General features: G+C 41.1%; 1 protein-coding gene and 1 long non-coding RNA gene across 7 annotated transcripts in view; one reads left to right on the top strand and one right to left on the bottom strand.

Moving 5' to 3' along the window:
* Positions 1 to 229: 229 nt before the first annotated feature.
* The window catches only part of CA8 (carbonic anhydrase 8), a 42,271-nt gene continuing 18,510 nt past the window's right edge, over positions 230 to 23,990 (bottom strand). The window contains exons 4-9 of one of the 5 annotated variants that reach the window (XM_083748049.1): positions 15,411 to 15,506; positions 10,757 to 10,819; positions 10,430 to 10,478; positions 9,295 to 9,407; positions 5,156 to 5,323; positions 230 to 1,380 (exon numbers count right to left, since the gene is read on the bottom strand). In XM_083748049.1, coding sequence (XP_083604175.1) covers positions 5,189 to 5,323; positions 9,295 to 9,407; positions 10,430 to 10,478; positions 10,757 to 10,819; positions 15,411 to 15,506 — 456 coding nt within the window. In that variant the 3' untranslated portion in view covers positions 230 to 1,380; positions 5,156 to 5,188. Of the gene's footprint in view, positions 3,178 to 3,383; positions 5,324 to 9,294; positions 9,408 to 10,429; positions 10,479 to 10,756; positions 10,820 to 15,410; positions 15,507 to 23,990 lie in introns of all 5 variants that reach the window. The other 4 variants (XR_014566497.1, XM_083748048.1, XM_083748051.1 and 1 more) reach the window with 4 other exon arrangements.
* Positions 2,905 to 23,990, top strand: part of LOC310848748 — a 38,823-nt gene continuing 17,737 nt past the window's right edge. Inside the window, exons 1-3 of one of the 2 annotated variants that reach the window (XR_014566578.1) lie at positions 2,905 to 2,995; positions 7,362 to 7,526; positions 18,031 to 18,171. This is a non-coding gene — a long non-coding RNA (uncharacterized lncRNA). Of the gene's footprint in view, positions 2,996 to 7,361; positions 7,527 to 16,233; positions 16,311 to 18,030; positions 18,172 to 23,990 lie in introns of those variants that run through there. The other variant, XR_014566579.1, reaches the window with a different exon arrangement.

Below are 23,990 nucleotides of genomic sequence, written 5' to 3'. Positions count from 1 at the left end.
GCTCTCCCATATACTTGTGAACAGTGGCTTTTTTCTTTCTTAGCCAGTCCCAAGTGTGATGTAAGAGTGATTGAGTAGCTAATTACTCTTTAATTGAATTTACACATTATACCCTTTTCACTTGTTCAAGCAGAATATTCGTTCAGAAATGAAATTAAGCTGTACCAGCATGTGAAATATACCCACTGTATTAAAGAAATGAAACATAACTGTAAGGAACCACGTGAAAGCGTGTTTTATTGCATTTATTATAGCTGTGTTGAACAGGAGGCGACACAAACAGCTTTTCATGTTAATTATAAATTAGGTTAACTGAAAAGAAATGTGTGACCTATAGTTTTCCTTAAAGGTAAAAGTCTCAATATAAAAAGAAATCTTAATATGAAAATTAGAAATGCTTTAGGAAAAAGTTTTATTGGAAATTATCAAATAAACACATCCCGACATTAGGTGTTGATTTTGGATATGGATTTATATCCCCTTTTCATATATTCATGTTATTTATTTTTGTTGGTTTGTTTATTTATTTATGTTCCACCTATATTATAGTACATGTTATATTTGATGAGAACCAGCGTGGTGCAATGATTAGAGTGTTGGACTAGGACAGAGAAGACCCGGGTTCAAATTCCCATTCCTGGGTGATATTAGGCCTGCTCTGTTCTTTCTTTGTAAATACCTCAAAAGGTTGTTGTGAGAATATAACAGAAGGGGAAGAAAACTGTGTATGTATGCACCTTTAGAGAAAAGGTAACCTATAAATACAATAAATAAATATTAAAGGCCTGTGTGGTGTCCTGACTTGAATGACATTCATTTGAATTAAACATTTAAACATTAGCATAACCCTGTCAGAAAAAGCTTACAGAATATTGGAAGCTCAGGTTTCCATCAATACATTACATATATTGTCTGTTTTACTTTTTACTGGAGATTATTCTACAGCTTCCTAAACTGTAATTGTGAAACTATTGGCTAAAAACCCAGGAATTTTCTGGAAAACTAATGAATGTATCATTTGTTATTAATAAGTTTAATCGAGGGAAAGACAGTACTCATCATTTGCAATGCTGTTTAAATGTAATTATGATTTGGTTGACATAGAGATGCATACTCTTCTTGCTATAGTGCATGCTGATCAGTAAACAATATTTCAAATAATTAGTACTAATACATATTGCAGACAGATTACATTGAAGCAAGTTCAAAGGGGCTCATGTTTTTTCAATATTCTGAGAGTGAGATTTGTTACTTCCTAAGTCCCATTTTTCTCTTCTTCGTGTTAGAGAATTCTTTATTCTCTGTCTCTTATCTTTCCCGTCAGGCCTCTTCATATTGGCAGGAGCACATCTGATCCCCTTGGTAGAGACCGTCTGATCTCTAGATTCCGAAAATAAAGAAATACTGACTTTCCCTCATTGTTATTTCTTCATTACTTTCAATAAATTAATATTCATACTTTCAAATAGGCTTATGTTTACATTATTAAATAAAAAACAGGAAAGTGAGAAGAATGACTTATGGAAGACCATTCCAGCTACTGAGTTAACATATTGGAAAAGGACAGAATTCTAAAACGTTATGTTTCTCTCCCTCAGGCCACTCCTTAGTATGGCTCAGAAATCCACAAAGGCTTTCTAGTAATCAGGATAGAATAAATACATATCGACTCGAAACATCAAGGACTCTTAGAAAACATCAAGCCAGCGGAAATCAACTTATTTAATTCAATCTTATTTCACAGGGATATACTGTATCATGTGTAATTGTTTATCAAAGCATATGAATTGTAAATCACTTCAAAATGTGTAGGATACAGAGGGAGTCATATATTTACCAGCATTACACAGGTTTTACTATGCACTTTTCAACTCTTATTTTCAAGAGGATGTTAGGGTCCCATCTGCAAAATACTTTAAAAGATGTATTATACCACCTAAACAGTCATGGCTGTAGTTTATTACGGATGGTGAGAGTTGGTGGAGATTCCCGTTCCCCTCACAGAGCTGAAATTTCAAAGCGGTTTACTGTATTTTTCCATGTATAAGACAACCTTTTTTCTTAAAATTTTTAGTAATAGATTGGGGTTCATCTTATATTCAACAACTTCCTTAATTTTAATTTTTTTAAATTTTGGGCTCCCAAAAATAGTCTTATACATGGGGTTGTGTTATACATGGAAAAATACGGTAACAATCAACCCCTCTTCCCCAGGGACCTCTGGGGATTGTTGCTCTCTGAGGGGAATAGGGGTTTCCCAGCAACTCTTAGAACCCTTAGCAACCTTACAGTTTTGAGGATTCTTTGGGGGAAACCATAAAGTGGTACAGTACTGTTTTAAATGTATAGTGCAGATGGGCCCTAGAATTGGTTAGCTATGTGTGACAAAAAATGGCAAATGTTTTTCTGGGGTGTAGTGACGCCTCACTTTCTGCATACCTGTAGATGCCTCAAATTACCTTCGGGTCTATTCTTCCATTCTTTGATTGCAGAAGTAAAATAGACAGTAACATAAATGAAATAACACTTGAGAAGGATACAATAACTACTTGGACTTTTCCTATATGGAACAGATTCCAAGATACATTTTCCTTCAGCTCTCCTCCAGTAATAATCATGTATTCAACCAGGCACAAGATGTCCTATTCCAGATGCAGTGGACAACTTCTAGATCCTGGGCTAGGCCATGGACGACTGACTCAGGTGCTTGAGGTTACCAGCAGCTGGTGGAAATTTGTAATTGGAACTGAGCAAGTAGTGTAGAAGGGTACCAAAGGTCTGCCAAACTTAGAACAGCTTCACAGGTAACAGAAGTTGCTCCAATAAAGGCTAAAATTCATCTGAGTTCAGTGCAATCTGAAGGCTGTCTAAGCTGAGGTTGAAAGGAACAGTGTGTTCCAGATTGCATCCTAGCTCTGTGACATTGATGAATGGCCTAATGTTCCACATCCAGTCATCTTTACTGGAGAGCCTACAGGGGAACAAACAGTAATAGGTGAGTTGGTGTGTTGATTCAGAATCCCTGCTGGAAAGATCTGGTTGACTGCTCTTGAGAACAGAGTGCAGCAGCATGTCCTCCTGGAAAGTGCTGCCTTTGGGGTGTATTGCCCACTGATCTGTTTAGGTAAATCTAGGGGGTGCAGAATCCCCAGGGCAGAATCCCCTAACTCAAGATTCCTAAACATTAGGAAGAACTTCCTGACAGTAAGAGCTGTTCGACAGTGGAATTTGCTGCCAAGGAGTGTGGTGGAGTCTCCTTCTTTGGAGGTCTTTAACCATATGTCAGGAGTGCTCTGATGGTGTTTCCTGCTTGGCAGGGGGTTGGACTCGATGGCCCTTGTGGTCTCTTCCAACTCTATGATTCTATGATTCTATAAGATCACTATGAAGAGCTCAGTCATGACACAACATGAATTCTTTAATATTTTAGTAATACTTTAGTAATATTGATTACTATTGGTGCACACTTTTTACCAGTTTCTCAGCATTAATGTCAGCCCAGCATTGTGACACAGCTACGGCCAGGGGAAGGACCAATACTCCCTGGGATCTTGTGGGGCTTCCTCCTCTTGCATGGCCCAGCGAGATCTTGGGGCCATTCTAGTCCTCTCTCACCTTGTGGCTGGAGGTGGGTTTTCCTAGCCCACACACACACACACACACACACACACACACACACTGGCCTTCGGTTTTAAAGTCTTTCGTTGAGGCATTGCGTGGCTGGTACCTTGCAGAGCTGGAAAGTAATCTTACTCTTCAACCATAATTAGCCTTCAGTTAAGAGGTTTTTCCCCTTTCTTTCAATGGATAGCAGGTGACTGTTAGGCATCGTCTTCATAGCTGTTAGTCATAACTTGGGCTTAAATGGCATTGAGTAGGATCTCAAGGCCCTCTTAAGTGGTCTTGAGTTGGGCACACCAGCTCTCCACCTGAGCTCTGTCCAGGCCAAAGCCAGCGCCATTCATCTCAGGTTACCAGCAGGATTCCAGTCACATGATGTGCACCACATTGGGCCCCTGTATGCTGGTCAACTCGCACAGCATTCCCCAGCTTCAGATCTTAGGGGGTTAATGAATCTTGACCCAGTACCATGCCAACCCCCGTTTACCTCACTTTGATCAATAAATATTGTGGCTTGTTTCTACCCACGCCTGTGTCCTGTATTATTTAATCTCTACCTGGTTTGGGAAGCTGACCACAATGCGCCTGTCAATGTGGTGGTTATTTTTGTCAGTCAGGGATGAAGGGAACCACAGATTAACAGGATCCGAAGGATACTAAATTGCTGTGTGGGATAAAATAATGTGTGGCAAAACACATTATTTTGATTCCAAATTCCTAAATTATTTAATTGGCTCAGCCTTCCAGTGAATACCCACTTATATTGTTTTGGATCTAAGTATTACCTTATAAGTTATGGGCAGGTTGACAAAGCTGTTCCCAAGAATTATTTTTAGATGTTGTTAAGTGTATTGAAAGAGCTTTGCCATTTCAGATCAATATTTTTTAGAAGTAACTCTTGCATGCTTAAAATTCAAAGTCATCTTGTCAAATAACTTTGGTGCTACTGATATTTGAATTACCAGCAGTGGCCTTATACATTATTCATTCTCTCACAAATAAAATTTACATGAGTATGTCTGTGACTTCCCCCTCAAGTAATCTCTATGCAGGAATCCAGATGCATTTGAAATCACTCCTTCCCAAAACAAAGTAATTATATTGTGGAACTGCAGAAGAGTACTATATAATTGAAATTCCAATATGGTGAAGGGTAGGCACACAACGGGAGAACAAGCAAAAATTCAGGAAGAGAGGGCAGTGGTTCCTTGGCTTATGCAGTCATCTGCAAAGTTTTCAGATGTGGGACTCACATTTAACTGAGTGCCAATGCAAGAAACACTGCTATTTCTATGACATGCATGGCTCTCTCTTTTCTTCTCTGCTCATGATAAGGGAGACAGCACTCCTCTATCTGTAGGCCATCAACAGTTGTGTGGAAGAGTGAATTTTGACAGGTGCAGCTTGTCCTGTAAGGATGGAGGCAAATTACACCTGTCCAAAATCAAAGCTGGACACAAACCTTAAAGAGTTCTGCCCCCTTTGCATTTGGTCTCCACTTCCACATGTCCCTTTCTATTTTGTTTTTACTTACCTACATTATGATTATTTCCATTATTTGTCTTTGCTACTGGAAGGCAGCCCTTATGACTCTGTCACTCAGTGGCTGTGTGGGTCTAAAGTTATCTCCTAGTGTTCCATCGCTGCCTTCTAGCAGTTCTGCCCCTTTAACATGTGTCCTCAGTCTTCGAAACTCTTCTATCTAATAAAAACAAGAAAACAGTTGTTGTTTTATACATCAGCTCCATTGTAAGAAAATGTTAATACAGTCATACCTTGGGTTGAATGTGCTTCGGGTTGAGCGCATTCGAGTTGCCCTCCACGGCAACCTGGAAGTAATGGTGTGCGTTACTTCCGGGTTTCGCCGCTCGCGCATGCACAGACGCTCAAAATGACGTCAGGCACATGCGCAGAAGCGGCGAAATGTGACACGCGCAGACGCGTGGACACGGGTTACGTTTGCTTCTAGATGCAAACGGGGCTCTGGAACGGATCCCGTTCACATATAGAGGTACCACTGTACTGTTTATTTCTCTCTCTCTATAAACTATATCCCACCATTCTACTATTTATGGTATGGCTGCTTCTTCTTTCTTTCTTTTTTTTCTTTTAGAAAACCTTATGAAATCAGGAATTTTATTATAATCCCTGCGCATTCCTACTCCAAATCCTATAGAAAACAGGGTTTTGTTTACAAGTGAGTTTTCATATGGAAGGACTGTGACATCAGTTCAGTGCTGGTATTAATTCTTAGGCCCAGAATTCTTTAAGTGCCTTGTGTCTTTTGCACCAGACTGTGGTTGGCAGATCTCAGGGTTCTAAAAAACAATAGTAGATCCCACAAGTTGCCTTGCCGCATTTTGACAGGGCATTCTTTGTGATAATGCCCAGCTTGTGGAACTCCCTCCCTGGGAAGGTACGTCTGTCCCCATACAGGCTTTTAAACACAAATGAAAAACATATCTGTTCTCCTGGGCCTTTGAGACATGAGTGTTGACTGCAATTTCAGCTGGTGGTATTCTTTTAGCATGTGGGTTTTTTCTCTTTTTGTGGTATTGTAACACGTTTTCATGGATTGTTTTTATGATGTCCACTGCCCTGGGTTCCTATGGGAAGCCAGGTTGTATAGAAGCAACAGGAACAAGAACAACAACAACTTCTTTACATTGATGAGCATCAGCTTGCCAGGGCTTCAGATGTGTTTCCCTTCCACACTTTGCTTGGAAAGGCCAGGAAATGAACCTGGCACTTTCGCCATACAAAGCATGTGATTTGCTACTGAGCTCTTCCTTAAGCTTCTTTCTCCCACAGCTCCCACTCCATAATGAGCCATTTGCTTTGGGATCCACACAATAGCTGAGATGTTAAATATAAATTGCTTAGACAAACCTCTGCAATATGAATTTTCTTTTTTTAACCACTTGGTTCTTATTAATGTTTCAATTATATTTTAATGCAGTTTTTTCTGATTTTATTCTTATTACGTTTACACCTTCTTGATATATTTTTATGAAAATGTGGGTTATAAGCTAAGCAAGTACAGGTGTACCTTGGATCTCGAACGCCTTGCAACTCGAATGTTTTGGCTCCTGAACGCTGCAAACCCAGAAGCGAGTGTTCCGGTCTGCAAACGTTCTTTGGAACCCGAACATCTGATGCAGCTTCCGTAGCTTCCGATTGAATACAGGAAGCTCCTGCAGCCAATCGGAAGCTGCGCCTTGGAAGTCGAATGGACTTCTGGAATGGATTCTGTTCGACAACCAAGGTACGACTGTACCGTATTTTTCCATGTAAGACAACCCCTATTTTTTTGAACCCAAAATTAAGGGGGAAAAACCACCCCTAAAATAGATAGCATTTCCATTAGGTGTATCATATATTCCACAGGAGATACGTTCACACCCCCATGCTTTAAAAACAACAACAACAACAATCTATACTTGCCCTTACCCAGATGACAAATTTTACTCCTCATAGAAAATATTGCCAAGGTTTAAGAATGGGGACAGGAGGCTTCTCTGTGTGCAAGTCAGTGTAGGATCAGATTCAACTCAAGATTTATCTTCACATCGGTACAGTGCAAGGACAATGACATTTCAGAAGATAACTATAATTATGGTTGCCATCTACTTCAAAACTGACTTCTTTCAATACGCTTGTTTATTTGATGAACAGCTTGGGTTGCTAAGATTATTGTTCCTCAGACTAGTGCTTTTGAAATCCATATTGTTTCTTTTTAGCTTTGAAAGGCAGAATGGAGCAGCTTTCATAGAAGAGATGAAAGGAAGGAAGATGATGGAGGTTCTTGGGAGATACTTAAAAGGAAAAGTTCAGATTGTGAAGATGTTCATTGATTTTATGTCTATTTAAGAGGATTAAGAAAAAAAATAAGTGTCTCTGAAAACGTAAGTATCTTACAGAAGAATTGTAAGATTTTGAGTATCTTACAGAGAGGTAACATGCTTCAAATGAAACCTGAACTGAAACTTCACTAAGATAGGTTGATGTCATTGCAGTTTAGGAAAAAGTGATTTCTCCAATACACTTCAAAAGTTTCAATCTTTGGAGTATTGGCGAGATAAAGCAAACAAAAATGAGATGAGAAAAAAGCTCCATCACAGTTGCAGTACTTCTGAGTAGTACTAGGAGACCTTCAAATAAATGCATGTTGAATAGAGTGCCTCACACTTGTAACAAAAGCTTTATTTTAATGATGTTTTTGATAAGGGAGAGAGTCAATATCATTCAGTGGAAAGCACTTCTCAGTCCTTACTTCAGTAGGAGAAGTGAATACCAGATATACTTAACAACTGTTTACTCTGGACAACCATAACAGAACATAAATGGGCAGAGAAATCCTAAGGTGGTTAGCAGGGGGAGGATCTGGCAGAGGTGCCCCTTCACTGGGTTCTTCTGATGAGGTGACTCCACCACTAGTGGCATGCGGTGAAATTTTTCATAGGGGCCAGAGTTAGGGCCAGAGGTGCCAGCTTGCAAGGGGCATGCGTGGGATGTTGTGACGTCCTGACGTTGTGCACGTGAGCATCGTGCCTCCCTCCCTGAGCCAGGCAGAAGCTTCCCAGGCTTCGTGAAGGAGCTGCCAGGGCTCTGACAGGATGACTGAACCCCCCTGCCTCCTTCCAAAAGCGAGATGGGCTTTGGGAAGATAGTAGGACAGCTCTTGGACCTATCAGAGACTTGCGCCTGCCTCCCTAAGCCGGGCAGAAGCTTCCCAGGCTTTGGAAAGGAGACACCAGGGGAACATTTAGGGGACTAGCCTAGTCCCCTTAGTCCAGTGACCACACTGGCCACCCCCATGGGGGCCTCTGCTGCACCCACCCAAAGTGCAGCAGGTTGCAGGATACCACTGGAAGTTAAATGCTTAATGTAGAAGCACTCTCTCACACACACACATGCCAGCAAAGATTTTGGGGTGGTTACATTGCTTCGTTTCACATTAGCTCATCTCTTGTAGCACCCTACTGAAATCCCATAGCTTTTAATACCACAAATATCCTGGTTTAATTTTGGTTTTGTTGCGCTACAGCCCCTCTCGATACCATTAACGTGGTAGCATTGCAGAAGTGTTGAAGAACAAAGTAAAGCTGAAGGAATCTACCACTAATGCACTGTTATTTTGTCAATACTATGTTGCATAATGCGTCCCCAATAGAACAGGAGCCCTGTGTCTGCGGGGGGGGGGGGGGGGGTCAGACATAAGCAGGCGGGCATGTTCAGTACCCACAGGAACCCTCACTGCACAAACAGAGTTATTGTGTGCCTTTGTTCAAACAACTAGCAGTAATTATTTAAAGGCAGACAATGACAAGGGGCTACATTTCTTTTTTACTCTGTGATCTTTTTTTTTGTCTTTCCCACACACACACACACATTATATATATATATATATATATATATATATATATATATATATATATATATATATATATTTGGCGCATAGGATAAAAGTCAACAGAGTTCTTTTTTCCATTTCTGACCTTTCTATTGCTTTCAGTGACACAAAAGATTTAACCTTTATTTTAAAAGCCATGCTCCAACTGATCTAATGAGATCTTCAAGATGAAGCAGGTATCCTGCCCTGCAATATATTTTGCACGCTATAACCTTTCGCTCGGAATTACATTCTAAGGTCATTATAAGCACAGCCATTACCTGAAGTTGGGATACAGTTAAAGGATATCTAAATAAGATCCATGTAACACCTTCGCTGCAGGGGGGAACCGTGAGAGAGCCTTCGTACACCCAGTAATCTCGTAGCAGGGGGTCTGAAATTAAATGGAAGAGATTGGTTTGAAAACCTGTCATTATGCTCCATCTTTCTTTTTAAGATCAAGGACACAATCCTGTCTTCAGTCTAGAGCTGTGCCAGGTGCAGCCGGCGGGGAGCATGTTGGAAAACAAGTCTTTGCTGCAGGCACTTCATCCCCAAACTACATCCCTGCAAAGAGATGTGGGATGGAACATCAGACTGCAGCAAACTGCATCTGAATGCTTTTCCCAAGAAGGGTCTAAGATGGGCTGCAATCCCCACTGGCATGGGATACTCTCCTCTCGTCACAGACTACCAGCAAGGGCTTTCACTAGCATGTGCCTTCTCAGTTTATGTGTCTCTCTGTGCAACACCACAACAAGGGCTTTCTCAGTAAAGCCCAGATTTCCCCAAATACAGGCAGTCTAAGCATGTCAAATATGAAGGTCAGCCTGTGCTTCTCACTTGCTGCCATCATTGTGCAAGGTGCATTCCATGGCCAGGTAGTAAAGGTAAAAGGTAAAGGTACCCCTGCCCGTACGGGCCAGTCTTGACAGACTCTGGGGTTGTGCGCCCATCTCACTCAAGAGGCCAGGGGCCAGCGCTGTCCGGAGACACTTCCGGGTCACGTGGCCAGCGTGACATCGCTGCATCTGGCGAGCCAGAGCCGCACACGGAAACGCCGTTTACCTTCCCGCTGGTAAGCGGTCCCTATTTATCTACTTGCACCCGGAGGTGCTTTCGAACTGCTAGGTTGGCAGGCGCTGGGACCGAGCAGCGGGAGCGCACCCCGCCGCAGGGATTCGAACCGCCGACCTTTCGATCGGCAAGTCCTAGGCGCTGAGGCTTTAACCCACAGCGCCACCTGCGTCCCATGGCCAGGTAACTACCTTCTAAAGAGGAATCATGCCTAGAGCAGCCATGGGTTTGCCTCTATCAAAGCTTTCAGGGTCTGGCTGCAGGCACTGGCAGCACCACTCTTGGCCTTTATAGTCTTTTGTGCATGCATGGTTTTGTGGCATACAAATAAGCACTTACCTGGTAATAATGTGTTGGGATTAAAACACGGTATTGTCTTGGACTTCCCCTGAAAATTTAACAGAAATCAGTCTTGTCTCTCTAGTTTTTAAGAGAGAGCAGATTTTGAAACAATTGACTATCTAATAAAAATACCAAATTATAAGATAAATTATTTATCAAACTCTCTCTTTTTTAAAAAAAAAAGTTTCTATTTTTACAAAATGATGCCGCCTATGTTGGATATAGCTAAGCTACTTAATAAATCAGAGAACTCAAATGCAGCCTGCAGCTATCATACTTAGTTCATTTCAAAACATTTTTAGAAAGGAGAATTAACAGCTTTACCTTATATTGGATGTCTTGCAGAATTTCAGTAACAGCCTTCAGGCCTGAATGCTCTTTTCCTATCTGAAACATAATGCACAATAACTAAAGATAAACACACAGTATTCCCTCCTCTGATGAAGCACAGGTTTCAAAGTTCTCAACAAGTAAAGTCAGTTCCGTACTCATTTCCACCAAATTGGATGACCTTTTGCATGAAGTTCAAGCAAAGATGCAGAATGAAGTAACTTACAGAAAGGTAAATAGAGTGGACAAGATAAAAACAAGAGTACCAAGGTATCACACTTCAGGATAAGCCAACTTGCCTATTTTTGCCTTAATGTTTCAGTAATTATCATATGTCATGTCATAATCAAGCATCATTGCGTGACATAGAGAGCAAGGTTATTGTTTGCTCTGCTCTGAAAAGTACACAGATAAAGTTCAGATCTTTGGCTCCTCTTGTTCTGAGTGGATCTGCACATTACAAAGAGGGCAAGAGTAAATTATTTTACTCCTGGCACTGTATCCTGCCCTTCCTCTGAGCAGTTCAAGGTGGCCTCTCTCTCTCTCTCTCTCTCTCTCTCTCTCTATATATATATATATCCTCTCCCCGCCCCCATCTTATCCTCACAACCACCTTAGATGACTAGCCCAAGGTCAACCCTAGGGAGCCTCATTGCAGAGTTTGAGCCCCAGTTCAAATCTGATATAACCTACTACACAACTAGCACAACTAACTACTACACAGGTAGCTGAAGACCATACGCTATGAACCGTGAGGATAATGTGCATGCCAACACCATACACCTCACTCAGGTTTTTGAGAGCTAGAAGTCTATACAGAGAGCTGGTTCATTGTGGCTGAAGAAGTCAGCATGGTTTCACTGAAAGCTGCCTTATACCATGTATCCAGAGAAGGCCAGGAAGCCAGCATTTCAGTCACCTCAATCATGTTGGGGGGGGGGTCCTGTGTACATATGGGGCTTCCATAACTCATGAGTAGGGCTGGAGGAGAAATTCAATCAGTTCACATTTAAAACTGAATTTGTCCAATTTGCACTTTCCAAAATAATAATAATATGAGAACCATATCAAAGACATTCGTCAGCAGCTGCACTTACCAGAATTTTGCAGTGTAATTCTCCAACCCAACAACACTTATGAACATGTGTAAATCAGGGGAAATGTAAATAAAAATGAATGCATTGGTGAAAATAACTTACAGAAATGTGTTGTGTTAGGGAAAATTGCTTGCAAAAATGTGTATGTTGGTCAAAACTGCATCCAGAACTGTGGTTTTTAGGAGAAATCCTTCAGAATTTTTAAAAAAGAAAAATTCACAACTTGCTGGACAAATGTGGAGAACTGAATTTAAGATTGATAAAAATTAGAAACTAAGAAAATTCAAATGTACCAAGCCTTCCCTCACCCCTCATGAGGATGAAGGGATGCATTCATATGGTAAAGTAAATGGAGGACACTCCCATCTCAACATTGCAGGGTACACGGGACTCTTGTCAGGCCAAGAGAAGATTTCTCTTACTTTAGATGAATTTGTTTCAGATGCCAAATACAAACAACATGTTTAGAAGCATTTCAAGTGTCAAAACATTCACCCCAACCCAGCAAGAGGGATCCGTGTGGTTAAACAACCTTATACATGTGTTGCCAGTGCAGACGTACCAATGCAGATTGCCATCTGTTCAGCTTAGCATCAGATTTGCTTTAAGCCATAGGCCATAACAAGAAAAATGTCAGACAAAAGTAACCACTTAAGCAATAAATAAATCTCAGCTATCAGGGAACAGAGACACAAACAGCAACTTTGAAACGTACACAGAAAGTTCTTTAAGAGCTTGTTTCTTGATTACAATCCATTTACGAGAATTGTAATGGATCTGTCATTGTTTTGTGGCTGCCAAGGCAAAAGTAGCCATGGTGCCAGGAATGCCTTTGTTTTCATTGGCCAGAAGAAATTCTAATTTTTGTGCAGTGTTGACCAATATCCCTCATTTTTCAACTCTTGATAAGAAAGCTATTCCTTGAATATTTCACTGTAATGTAGGAAACTGTCTCATACTGAGTGACACCACTGCTTCATCTTGCTCAAGTTCTGTCTGGCGCTGACTGACAGCAGCAGCTCCCCAGGATTTCAGGCAAAGACGTCTCCTAGCCCTGCCTTGAGATGCTGGGGACTGAAACAGGACAACTACAGCTGGATGAAATCCACTGAGTGAAGTTGGCTTTCTTCTAGTAGGCCATTAAGCAAAGGGCACCCAACTCCCCATCCAGTTTAAGGATGCAGTGCAGAAACATTTTCAATTAAAATAAAAATACTGAGCAACACAAAAAAGAAAAAAGGGGTGGGTGGGTGGGAGCCCCTTGATTAAATTGAATTGAAAAAGTGGAGAGAGATTATTAAGCTAAAGAGTTTTATTTAACAATTTTACATAACTTTCTGAGTAACTCCAAGGTTAGTTCTGCTGAAATTGGAAGGCTGCTTCAGAAGCAATTATGGAAGAGTCCTCTAGGATACAAAACCGAGTGAACTGAGAGCTGCTTCCATTATTTTTAACGGTCCTATTTCTGCATCAAGATCATAATCAATACACTTTTACATTCAAACAGTCTTGGAGGCATTTATAATCATATTATAAAACATGACAAATTAATAGAAGCAAAAAAAAAAATAACCTAACCCAGAATCAATTTGAAACATAAAGGACAACTTTCACCACCCCATCCATACAATATTGAAATGGCACAACTAGTTATGAAAAAGCAGCCTTCACCAACCTGGTGCCCCCTGGATATTTGAGACTACAACTCCCATCAACCAGCATCAACGTGTTCTTGTTGGCTTGGGCTGATGGGAATTGAAGCTCAAAATATGTGAAGGGCAGAGGGGTAGCCCAACCACCTGTTTGGGCTGCATAGAAGTCTTAGAACAATATTTGTGCAGTTTCTTTGGCAACTCTGCTTCCGTAGCGTACAAGGTAATTTGTTCTGGCTAAAACTGCAGTCCTCAGCATACTTACTTGGAAGTAAATTGAAATCAGTAGGGCTTAAAGGTAAAGGTACCCCTGCCCGTACGGGCCAGTCTTGACAGACTCTGGGGTTGTGCGCCCATCTCACTTAAGAGGTCAGGGGCCAGCGCTGTCCGGAGACACTTCTGGGTCACGTGGCCAGCGTGACAAAGCTGCATCTGGCGAGCCAGAGCCGCACACGGAAACGCCGTTTACCTTCCTGCTGGTAAGCGGTCCCTATTTATCTACTTGCACCCGGAGGTGCTTTCGAACTGCTAGGTTGTTCCACATAAACATAGTTAGGGTCATGGTACACAAATATGGTTCATAAAGGAGCATTTGCCTAGTACTTAAAGCAATAAACACTCATGAATTCTTCTGGAATGAAGTTGTTTTCCACAGAAACCTCAGACAACCACTACACTCATATCCAGTGCTTTTTTCTAGGGGGACACAGGGGACGCATACCCCTAAACATTTTCTGAATCTAAGTTTGGCCTCATTGAGGGGCATTATTTCAATATGAGTAGGAAAATGAGAGTACCCCTAAACATTTTTTTAGGGGGAAGCACTGCCCACATCCCTTTCACTTTGACATAATCAAACCATTCTTTCTCTGTATATATTCCAAGCATTTAAATAGATAAGCAGCATGTTTTGTGTAAAGTTGGATTTAGATTGGCAATTTATATCTTAATATAAAACGCCATTCTCACTTAGGAATGTTGGAGAATTCTGGGGGGGAAATGGAAAGAGGAAGGGAAATTGGCATCAGTTTGCATGTTTGTCTGTGGTCAGGAACAGAAGTCTCTTCAGCGATTGGTAGTAGTTCATATCATCCTTGTTAGTACACATACAATACGTAATTAATGACTTAAAAAAACATTTTGTCATTTCCTTTACGTGGAAATGAAAGGAAGTTACATAAATAGTTACACAAATCATCCAACTTACATTAAATAGCAGACAGCAAGATGATTAACACAGTATTTGGCAGAAACCAAAGTGCAGTGGAATGGAAACAGTGCTGATGGAGATGAAAACAGATCAGAATGGGAATTGCTGCCTTCATTTATTCATTCATTCATTCATTCATTCATTCATTGCATTATTCCTGTTCTGATTGCTGTATGTCATCTACAAACTCAAATAAGCCACAAAGCTGAACTTTGAAAACCATATTCATGCTCTTCTGCAAAGAGATAAGCTCTGCCATATCATAAAAAATAAGTCCATTTGCAGCTGTCCTTATTTGAAATATTATCACTGCAAATCCTAAGTTTCTTTAACCAAGTTATTAAATCTGATCCATTTTGATCTTTCTAAAGTGTAGAATTGTTCTAAGGCCCACTACAAAATAAAAAATAATGTTATTTTCTCACCAGCCCACTAATAACCCCCACACAATCATTTTCATTTCCAGGGACAATTTATAACCTAAGTTTGACTATGTTCAGAATGCCCTTCTCTTTCTTCTCTTAAACCTAGTATTTCATAATATTCTACTGCACACATTATGACATTTTTTTTGAACACACCGTTTAAAAGAAATAGTCATGATAAATGGTCATGAGTTGCCTGTGGCAAAAAAGCAACTAATGGATTTAATGATGATTATGATTATGACAAAGACAGCAGAAAGTTACCTGCACAAATAAAGCAATAATAGCTATGCCGTTCTTCTTCCCCACTGCTTCATCAATGTTGTGGTACATTGTGGAGTTCCAGTGAACTAGATGGAGCTAGAGAGAGAAACAGAGAGGGAGTTACAATATTTTTGTCCTATCTTAGCAGAGGAATTTCCAAAATGCTTCACAAAACAAATTTTAAAACTATTACACAGGAACAGTAATATAGCACCATCAAATATACTAAAAAAAAACCCCAAGCAAACACAGTAAAAGCCATAAAAAATCAGCACGCTCCTTACAGGAAAATATTTTTTTCCCCGCTCCACCTGAAAAAACCGAAATTGTGCCTGATTACTCTTTTGGAATTTGGGATGCTGCATCAGAAAAGTCCTTTTCTAGTAGCCACTCACCTAAGCACAAAAGGGAACGGGAAGCTATAGCAGGCCTTCTAATAATATCAGTAAATTTGGCCAAGTTTACATAGAAAAAGGACACCCTTCAGATACCCTAGCCCTGGGACTCCTCTACACCTTTGGTTTTTAATGCTAAAACTGAGTTTTAAAGGGTTATGATATAGCCCGTGGGTAGGCAAACTAAGGCCCCGGGGCTAAGAACATTTAAAGAGTGAGCATAGATCCAGCCCTGGAGTGTTTAGGGCTTTCTCAGTTGTAGTCCCACCAACAGTAGCTGGCAGCTAACGTGCAGATCTTATCTGCCCCATTCCTCCTTGAGCTTTGCCCAGGGTGAAAGGCAAGCGTCCACATGCAGGAATGGCTCCCTTGTGCCATTAAGCCATGCTGCTGCCGCCTCCCAGAGGCCAGAATTGCCCGCTAGGTGTGAAGAAAGAGTATATCACTGCATCCACTCTCAGAATTTGCAATAATCTTTTGCAAGTCTTGTTAACATGTGATAAAGGTGTGTAAGTGTCTTAATCAAGTATATGTTACAAGATGAAAAATGAATAGTGAAACCCAAGCTTCCAAAATTTAAGTGCCTAATTCTAAAGTACTCGCCACCAGGGCCGATCCGCCCATAAAGGCAAGGTGAGGCAACTGCCTCAGGCAACCACCTTAGGCAACAGGGGCCACAGATCCCAATACAGTGGTACCTCGGGTTAAGAACTTAATTCGTTCTGGAGGTCTGTTCTTAACCTGAAACTGTTCTTAACCTGAAACTGTTCTTAACCTGAAGCACCACTTTAGCTAATGGGGCCTCCTGCTGCCACCGCGCCGCCGGAGCACGATTTCTGTTCTCATCCTGAGGTAAAGTTCATAACCCGAGGTACTATTTCTGGGTCAGCGGAGTCTGAATCGTATGTAACCTGAGGTACCACTGTATAGATCATTATTCCCCCCCTCTCCCCCCCCCCCGTTCCTGATGTATTTCTTCACTTGCCCCTACTTTCCTGGCAGAGAGAGGGACGCCATTTTGTGGTTCACCTCAGGCACCAAAATGTCTTGGGCTGGCCCTACTCGCCACCAGCTAGTTAAGTGCTGGACATTGAAAAATCTTCACCTGTAATCATAGTATGCTTTCCTATTGTTATATATATATATCTTCAGATTAAACAATATACAATTAAACATCAGGTACTTATTACCCAGCTTGGTATTCAGAAAGTGTGGCATGTTGAATGAATATGAAGAAGCAAATTATGCTGTTATACTTTGCTCTTTTCAATTGTTTGTCAATTTTACAAGCATGCTTAATTCTACCTTTGACTAATGTTAAATTATCCATTTAAATACCAGATCCTATGTTGACATTTCAGCCCCAGTCTCTTCTACAGGAAAAGCAATAGAAATGAAACCACATTATTCAGACGGGATATTGAAGTCTATGTGTAATGGGTGCCCCAAGACAAGATGGCAAATTTAGGTTGCACAATTACGGTTGATTTGGTCTCCTGCAGAACAAACCCAGTTTCTCCTCTGCTCCCAAATCAGACAAGGAAAGTAATGGGGAAATGAACTTGAAAGTGTAGGATATGCAGTGTCAGTCACATCTGCACTATACATTTAAAGAACGATTATCCTGCTTTCAGTGTCATAGGGAATCCTACAAACTGCAGTTTAAAGGTGCTGATCAGACAAAGCTACAATTCCCATCCCAGAGCAATGTGCAGAATGATTTAACTCTCTTCACAGAGAATTCTGGGATTTGTAATTCCCAGTATAATTTGGTGGAAGCCATGACTCTTTAAAGTGGTATCATGGTGCTTTAATTGTATGGTGTGCATGTGGCCTAAGAGGTGGGAGTGACCGTCATCTGACCTCTCTGCAAATGATTCGGAAGGAATGCTTATTAAATAGTCAAAAAGAAATCAGGATGCACGCTTAATAAGCAGGTCCATCTGGAAGCAACCTGCATCTAATCTCCTGGAAAACTTTGTGCAAAGAAATCAAGATTAATGCTGAATGAATGGATTGTCTAGGATTGTGCCTTTTATCGATTGCTTTTGCTCTTGATCGCCACAAGAGGGCACTCATGCCGCCTGATGAGCATAATATATACAGCGCGAAAAAGAAACTCCATGTATGGAAAGAAACTCATTGAATTAAAGAGTTAACGTTTTAGCTACAGGCCCTATTGGGAAAACAATGCTCAGTTCCACTCCTATTGTTATCTTGTTAAGGTCAACATATACCTTGCCACCAGCGGCTGTAACAATGCTCCAATGGACAATAACCAAGTTTAGAGTGACCACTTTCCTGAGTCTCATTGCCACCTCTTGGATGGAGCTACCACGACTTTCTAGACGGGTCACATTTGAGAGGTAAGGATCTGAAACAGACTCCCTCCCCAATCCCGCACCGAAGTCCCCAAAACTAAGTTATTTTAGGATTCTTAAAAGAAAAGTATGCTTGTTTGTGTGCTCCATAAATGAGAGAAAATATTGTACTCCCCATTAAAAAGAGCCTAACTATTTTGTGCAGGGCAATCACATTTTATCTTTTAACCTGAAACACAAAGCTTACTTATAATACTCCCCAAAAACTTGAGAGTAAGGCTCTGTCTACACTGTCCTGTTTAATCTGCATCCGGGGCACTCCTGCTGCTGGTTTGGGAAGTGCTAGTCACCATATCGATCCTGTTGTTTCTTAGCTTTGCTTTAAGCAGGTAACGTTGTACTGAGATGGGCACTGGTTGTCGCTTTGATTTTAATTTACAGTTTTAACTGTTTTGCTTTGCTTTGGGACACACCCAGAGAATTCCTGTTTAGGGAAGTGATATAAATGTAGTTAACACATGAACAGACCCAGTGTAACTCGCTTGTCCATGTTGCTACCCTCCCATGGCCAGAAATTCTGCATTGAACCAACTAAAAACAAGCAAGTCTGGTTTCTTTTCATGCACCTAAAGTTCTGTTGGGTGGGTGTGTGCATACCCAATCATACTTAGAACATTTGGTCCTCTTCCTACTGATATTCATTCTGCTACATCTTTCTTATCATCCGTGGCCTTGAGTGGTCTTCTGCTAACTCCAGCAGAGCACTTGGCCCCTTCCTAAGTCCTCATTTTGCCAGTAAGGCAATATTTTTTGAGGACATATGTTCTCCAATTAAACCATTTCATTTCGGTCCTACAAGGAACTTACGTTACGTTCATGACTCTCCTCTTCCACATTTTACCCTCGCAACCCTGAGACCTAGGCTGACAGGGAATAGCCCAAGGTCACCCAGGGAGATTTCATAAATGAGTGGTGATTTTAACCCTGTCCTCCTGCACTCTAATCCATTTACTATCACCCCACATTCTGGAAAGAAGGCATAGAAGTGAGTAAGTTGGTGACAGGAGGAATAAAAGTTTAGAGGGGACTTTGTTAATAGTTCTGTGTGGCAGCTTTAAGACTAACCAGTTCAGGCTCCAGTCCTATCTGGGAGCTATCCCCATGGAATTTAATGGGGCTTACTTCTGAGTAATATATGGTTATTGCAACATTATCCCATACTAGACATTGTGACAGCAGGGACCACTTCTAAACCAAGGTTGGACACACACAGAGAGAGAGAGAGAGAGAGAGAGAGAGAGAGATCATTTTACATATCTTCCATTCCTGCATATTTTACTATAACTATTCAAGTCAGTTTTGCATTTTTACACCGTTCAAACATTAATTACACTGTTGAATTTATCTTAATGCAACCAGCGTTTTCAATTGTGTACAATTATTTTCCATATATTCAATAAGTGTTTTCCACTCTTCTTTAAATATAAGTTCTTATTGTTCTCTTATTCTATGTGTTAAACCTGCAAGTTGTGCATATTCTAACATCTTAAGTTGCCAATCCTCTTTGTCTGGGACCTCGATTATTTTACATTTGGGGGCTAACAAAACACAGACCACTGTTATTACATACATAAATAAGCTTTTCTGACACCTAGGAATTTCTGTCTGGCTTATTCCTAATAAAAAGGACTCTGGTCTTTTGGGGAAGGTAATTGTAAACATTTTTTCCAACTCATTATAAATCATTTCCCAATATTCTTTTACTTTTTTACATGTCCACCACATATGAAAAAAGGCCCCCTCCTTTTCTTTACATGTCCAACACATATCTGGTTGTACCTTATATATCATAACCAACCTACTTGGAGTTAGGTACCATCTATGAATCATTTTCAAATAGTTAAGGTTGGACATTTTCCAGGTGAGTTAGGCACTAAGGGCTGTTTTGTCTACACCTTTGCATAGAATGAGAATGGGAAGAAAACCAGAACTTTGGCTTGCCCATGTGACCACATTGGCCCTGCCTACATGGCCACTTTGAGCACAGGCCACCCTACCAGCTCTAGGGGTTGTCAGACACTACAGCTTAGCCTAACACCTCTTTTTAGATAGTGGGTCTGTTAGATAATTAAGCTGTACAACCCTTCTGAAATTCACAGCAATATTTAACCTGTTGCAGCTGTTCATGAAATCATCCAATTCATCTTTGAATAGATGCGGGGAGCAACATGGATGCATGGAGATATAATACACATATATCATACACATATAATACACACATATACATATTGCACTGATTTGACTATATGGCTAGTAAACATCAATAACTGATGTGAATATGAACATGCATCTTTTCAAATAGCAGACTCAGATTCCAGGAATTTGCCATTATGTTGCACTGGGTCATCCATCATTCACAGTACAAACAAGCCAGAGATACCAGGAAAACAAGTGAAGGTTATGTACAAGTTGCTCAATCTAAGACTTTGATTTACAGTAGCTCCAAAGTTACTAGGGAACAAAAACATACACAAAAAGCCACACAGCTATTGTGCTACTGAATTATTTCAAGTAGAAGTGGATTGGGTTCTGAAAAAAATATTTGGCTGAATCAAAAACATTTACAGGATATGGTTACAATATTTGAGAGAGGGTCTTCTATGCCATACAGTGGTTTGTGTTTAAAATACAGGGAAATAAGAAATTTTAAGCGACTAAATATCCAAGTTGTGGCTGGTACAAAATTGGAAATGTAGGGGGGGGATGTTTCTTCTTTAGAAAAGTTACATGCAAATAGCATAGTTCCCTGGGGAGATTATGGACTCTCCCTCCTTGAAGGTTTTTAATCCTTCCTTTTAAGGTTGGACGGCCATTTGTCATGGATGCTTTAGGTGCAGGGGGTTGGACTCGATGACCCTTGGGGGTTCTTCCAGCTCTACAGTTCTATGACTTCAGACTTTTATGGGTGCTTCCACATGAGGATTTATTGTAGGATCAGTGCTGCTCATGCATGGATGGGTTTTTTGTGTGTGTATTTTGGCAGAATTTCTGTGGGTGCATTGGCATCAAAATGCCAGCCTGCATTCCCCCCCTCCATTTAATCTGGATTTACCCTCTGAAAAGATGGCAAGTTGAAAAATGCTGCTCCCACTTACCTGCTTGCAATATCCAATGAGCCATTTAGAAGTGCTCTTTATTTTGGAATACCAGAACAATTACCATATTTTCAATATCAAAAGAAAATGGCCTGGGGAAAAGCAGTTCTTTAAATGGACTCTCAGTACTACTGATGAAGTTTCAGGGGAAGTTTTTCTCATTTAAAACAAAGCTTACGGTATTTAGACAGTATTTGCTTTTGAAAAATAAGTTTCTTTTTTTTTATGCGGGGCTTGCAAAGGTTGTGAGTTCAGAGAACAGAAATATTATATTAAGATCTAAGAGCATGCACTTTAACCTTGTTACCAGAATACATACCAAGAAGCCCAACCAGGAAATACTGTCTCAGGTGCCTGAACTCAAACATCCAGGAATACAAATGTAGCTCTCTTGTTCCTCCAAACTGTTCCTAGCTGACCATATCCTCCAAAGAGCAATGAGGTCAATATGAACCCCGCCTCTCTCATTTCCTTCCGTCATTCTTGAAAAGTACATCATTTGTGACAAGCTTCTATGTAGCAATGCCCTATGAAAAAGCCACAGCTTGTTTCCTCTTACTACAGCACCCCAAGCAAATGTAAGCATATTGCCATTTGCACACTAAGGCAAGAACGTTGATACTTAGCTCTGCAATTAGGGATTGTACCCAGGGAAAGATGAGCCACTCATCTCTCACACTGCATTGGACTGGAAGCATGTGGAAGCATTTCTTCCCTGAATGCAGGAAAAAGCTTGCTTCCTTTCCAGGCCAATCTGAATTTGATCTACCACCTCAAAGGACAGCTTCACCAAGCAGGAGATTAAAGTCTCCTAGCAGTGCAAAGCAGGCCTGTGCAGAGTGGGACACAACCAGGTACACTTGTCCTGGGCCTCAGAGGGCTAAGCCCACGGGGGTCCTGCCAGGAACCGGCTGCTTTTCTGTTTGAGTTTATAACTGCATTCAAACAAGACTCCTTCCTTGGGCCTCAGACAAGTTTTGCACCGGCCTGGTGCAGAGTAATATGCAGGCGGCCAGAGATCATGGGAGCTTTGGACAAGTTAGTACAGCCGAATAAGATCTCTCTTTCAAAAGCTTTGACACTGGATTGCTCAGAGTAGAGCACAGAAAGGGACTACCGCAAAGAAAACCACACAGTGTGGGACAAAGGCTCACGATCCCTTTCGCTAGGTGTGGGCATTTGTCCCTGACAATGGTTTTAAGGGGTGCAGATTTTTTTCCATTGATGCAATTCAAATGGAGACAGTTGAATCAAATTTGCTGCTAGCAAAAACACAAAAGGAAAGAAAAACCACAGGTAGAAGACACAAAGCCCACCACCACCACCAAGGAGCCCCTGGCCAAAAAAAGAGAGACCTGGGTAGACATTTGCTTCTCATTAGTTTGCTTCTTCCTTTTCCTTTCCTGGAATTTGAAGGGAATGGAGGAAAGAGACACTGCGTGGAAGCAATGAGTATTGGAGGAAAGGCAAGTAGGAGACAAGAAGCTGGGGGTGCTTCTCCAGGGGGTCCTGGTGCCTACCTCTTCTTTAAGAATCCCAGAGGTATAAATATTCAGGCCCAAGCTCAAGGAGTTTTCGTCACATGTATATGAGCAGGACATGAAACAGAAACTATGGTAGGAAGCTTACTCAATAAGTTCAGCTGTTTCTCTCCCACCCCCTTTGAAAGGTCGGTTCACATCATTTGCTAGAGGTATAAGAAACTGGTAAGGACACACTGACCCTGGATCTGGGCACCAGACGCCAGCACATCACAGGAAGTCTGTGGCAATTCCACGCCACTAGTCCAGATGGACTGAAGAGGCTTAGTGCAGCGGTTTCAGCACCCATTGCACTAAACCAAGACTAGTAGAGGGATTCAGATCGTAGGTCCTTCCTCTTCCTAGAAGCACATTTCCTTCAGCATTCATTTTAAAGCACATGACTCCCCCCCCCCAAGTCCTGGAAGCAATAGTTTGTTAAGGGTGTTTGGAACTATGGTTCCCAGGGTTCTTTGGGGGAAGTGATGTGCTTTAAACGTATGGTGTATACACTTAAACCAGGCATAGGCAAACTCGACCCTCCAGATGTTTTGAGATTACAATTCCCATCATCCCTGACCACTGCTCCTGTTAGCTAGGGATGATGGGAGTTGTAGTCCCAAGACATCTGGAGGGCCGAGTTTGCGTATGCCTACTTACACCTATAGCCTTGGTGCTATAGGTGTAGGAAGAAGCAGCTATTGAGAAATACACCATTGTGAAGTAGGATGACAAAATTCTGGATGCTCCAAAACATTTTTCTGCCTTTTGTATCATATGGTTAAATGATGGGTAGATCCACAACAAAAATTCAAAGATCATCCAATGCACTTTTAAAACACATGACATTCCTCAAAGAATCCTAGGAACTGTAGTTTTGTCCTTACAGAAATACATTTCCCAGCACTCTTAACAAACTTAAAGAACTACAGTCCCCAGGATTCTTGGATGTGCTTTAATGTATAGGGAGGATCTGAAACACACCTGGACAAATATGTTTGTAAATTTATTCTGTGGTAGATATCATTACACCAGGGATAGACACATTGTGGCTCTTCAGATGTTGTTCTGACAACTCCCATCAGCCCCAGCCAGCTTTGTTTATTAGAGTCGGAGTCCAACAACAGCTGGAGGGCCACAGGTTCACCATTCCTGCCTTACACTCTGTTTTCTAACTTCTTTATTTAAA

Source organism: Podarcis gaigeae (genome assembly GCF_964106915.1).
Source record: "Podarcis gaigeae genome assembly, chromosome: 7".
In the NCBI taxonomy this organism is placed as follows: domain Eukaryota; kingdom Metazoa; phylum Chordata; class Lepidosauria; order Squamata; family Lacertidae; genus Podarcis; species Podarcis gaigeae.
Note: the sequence above shows the minus strand (reverse complement) of the source record. Positions and strands in the feature narration are given on the sequence as shown.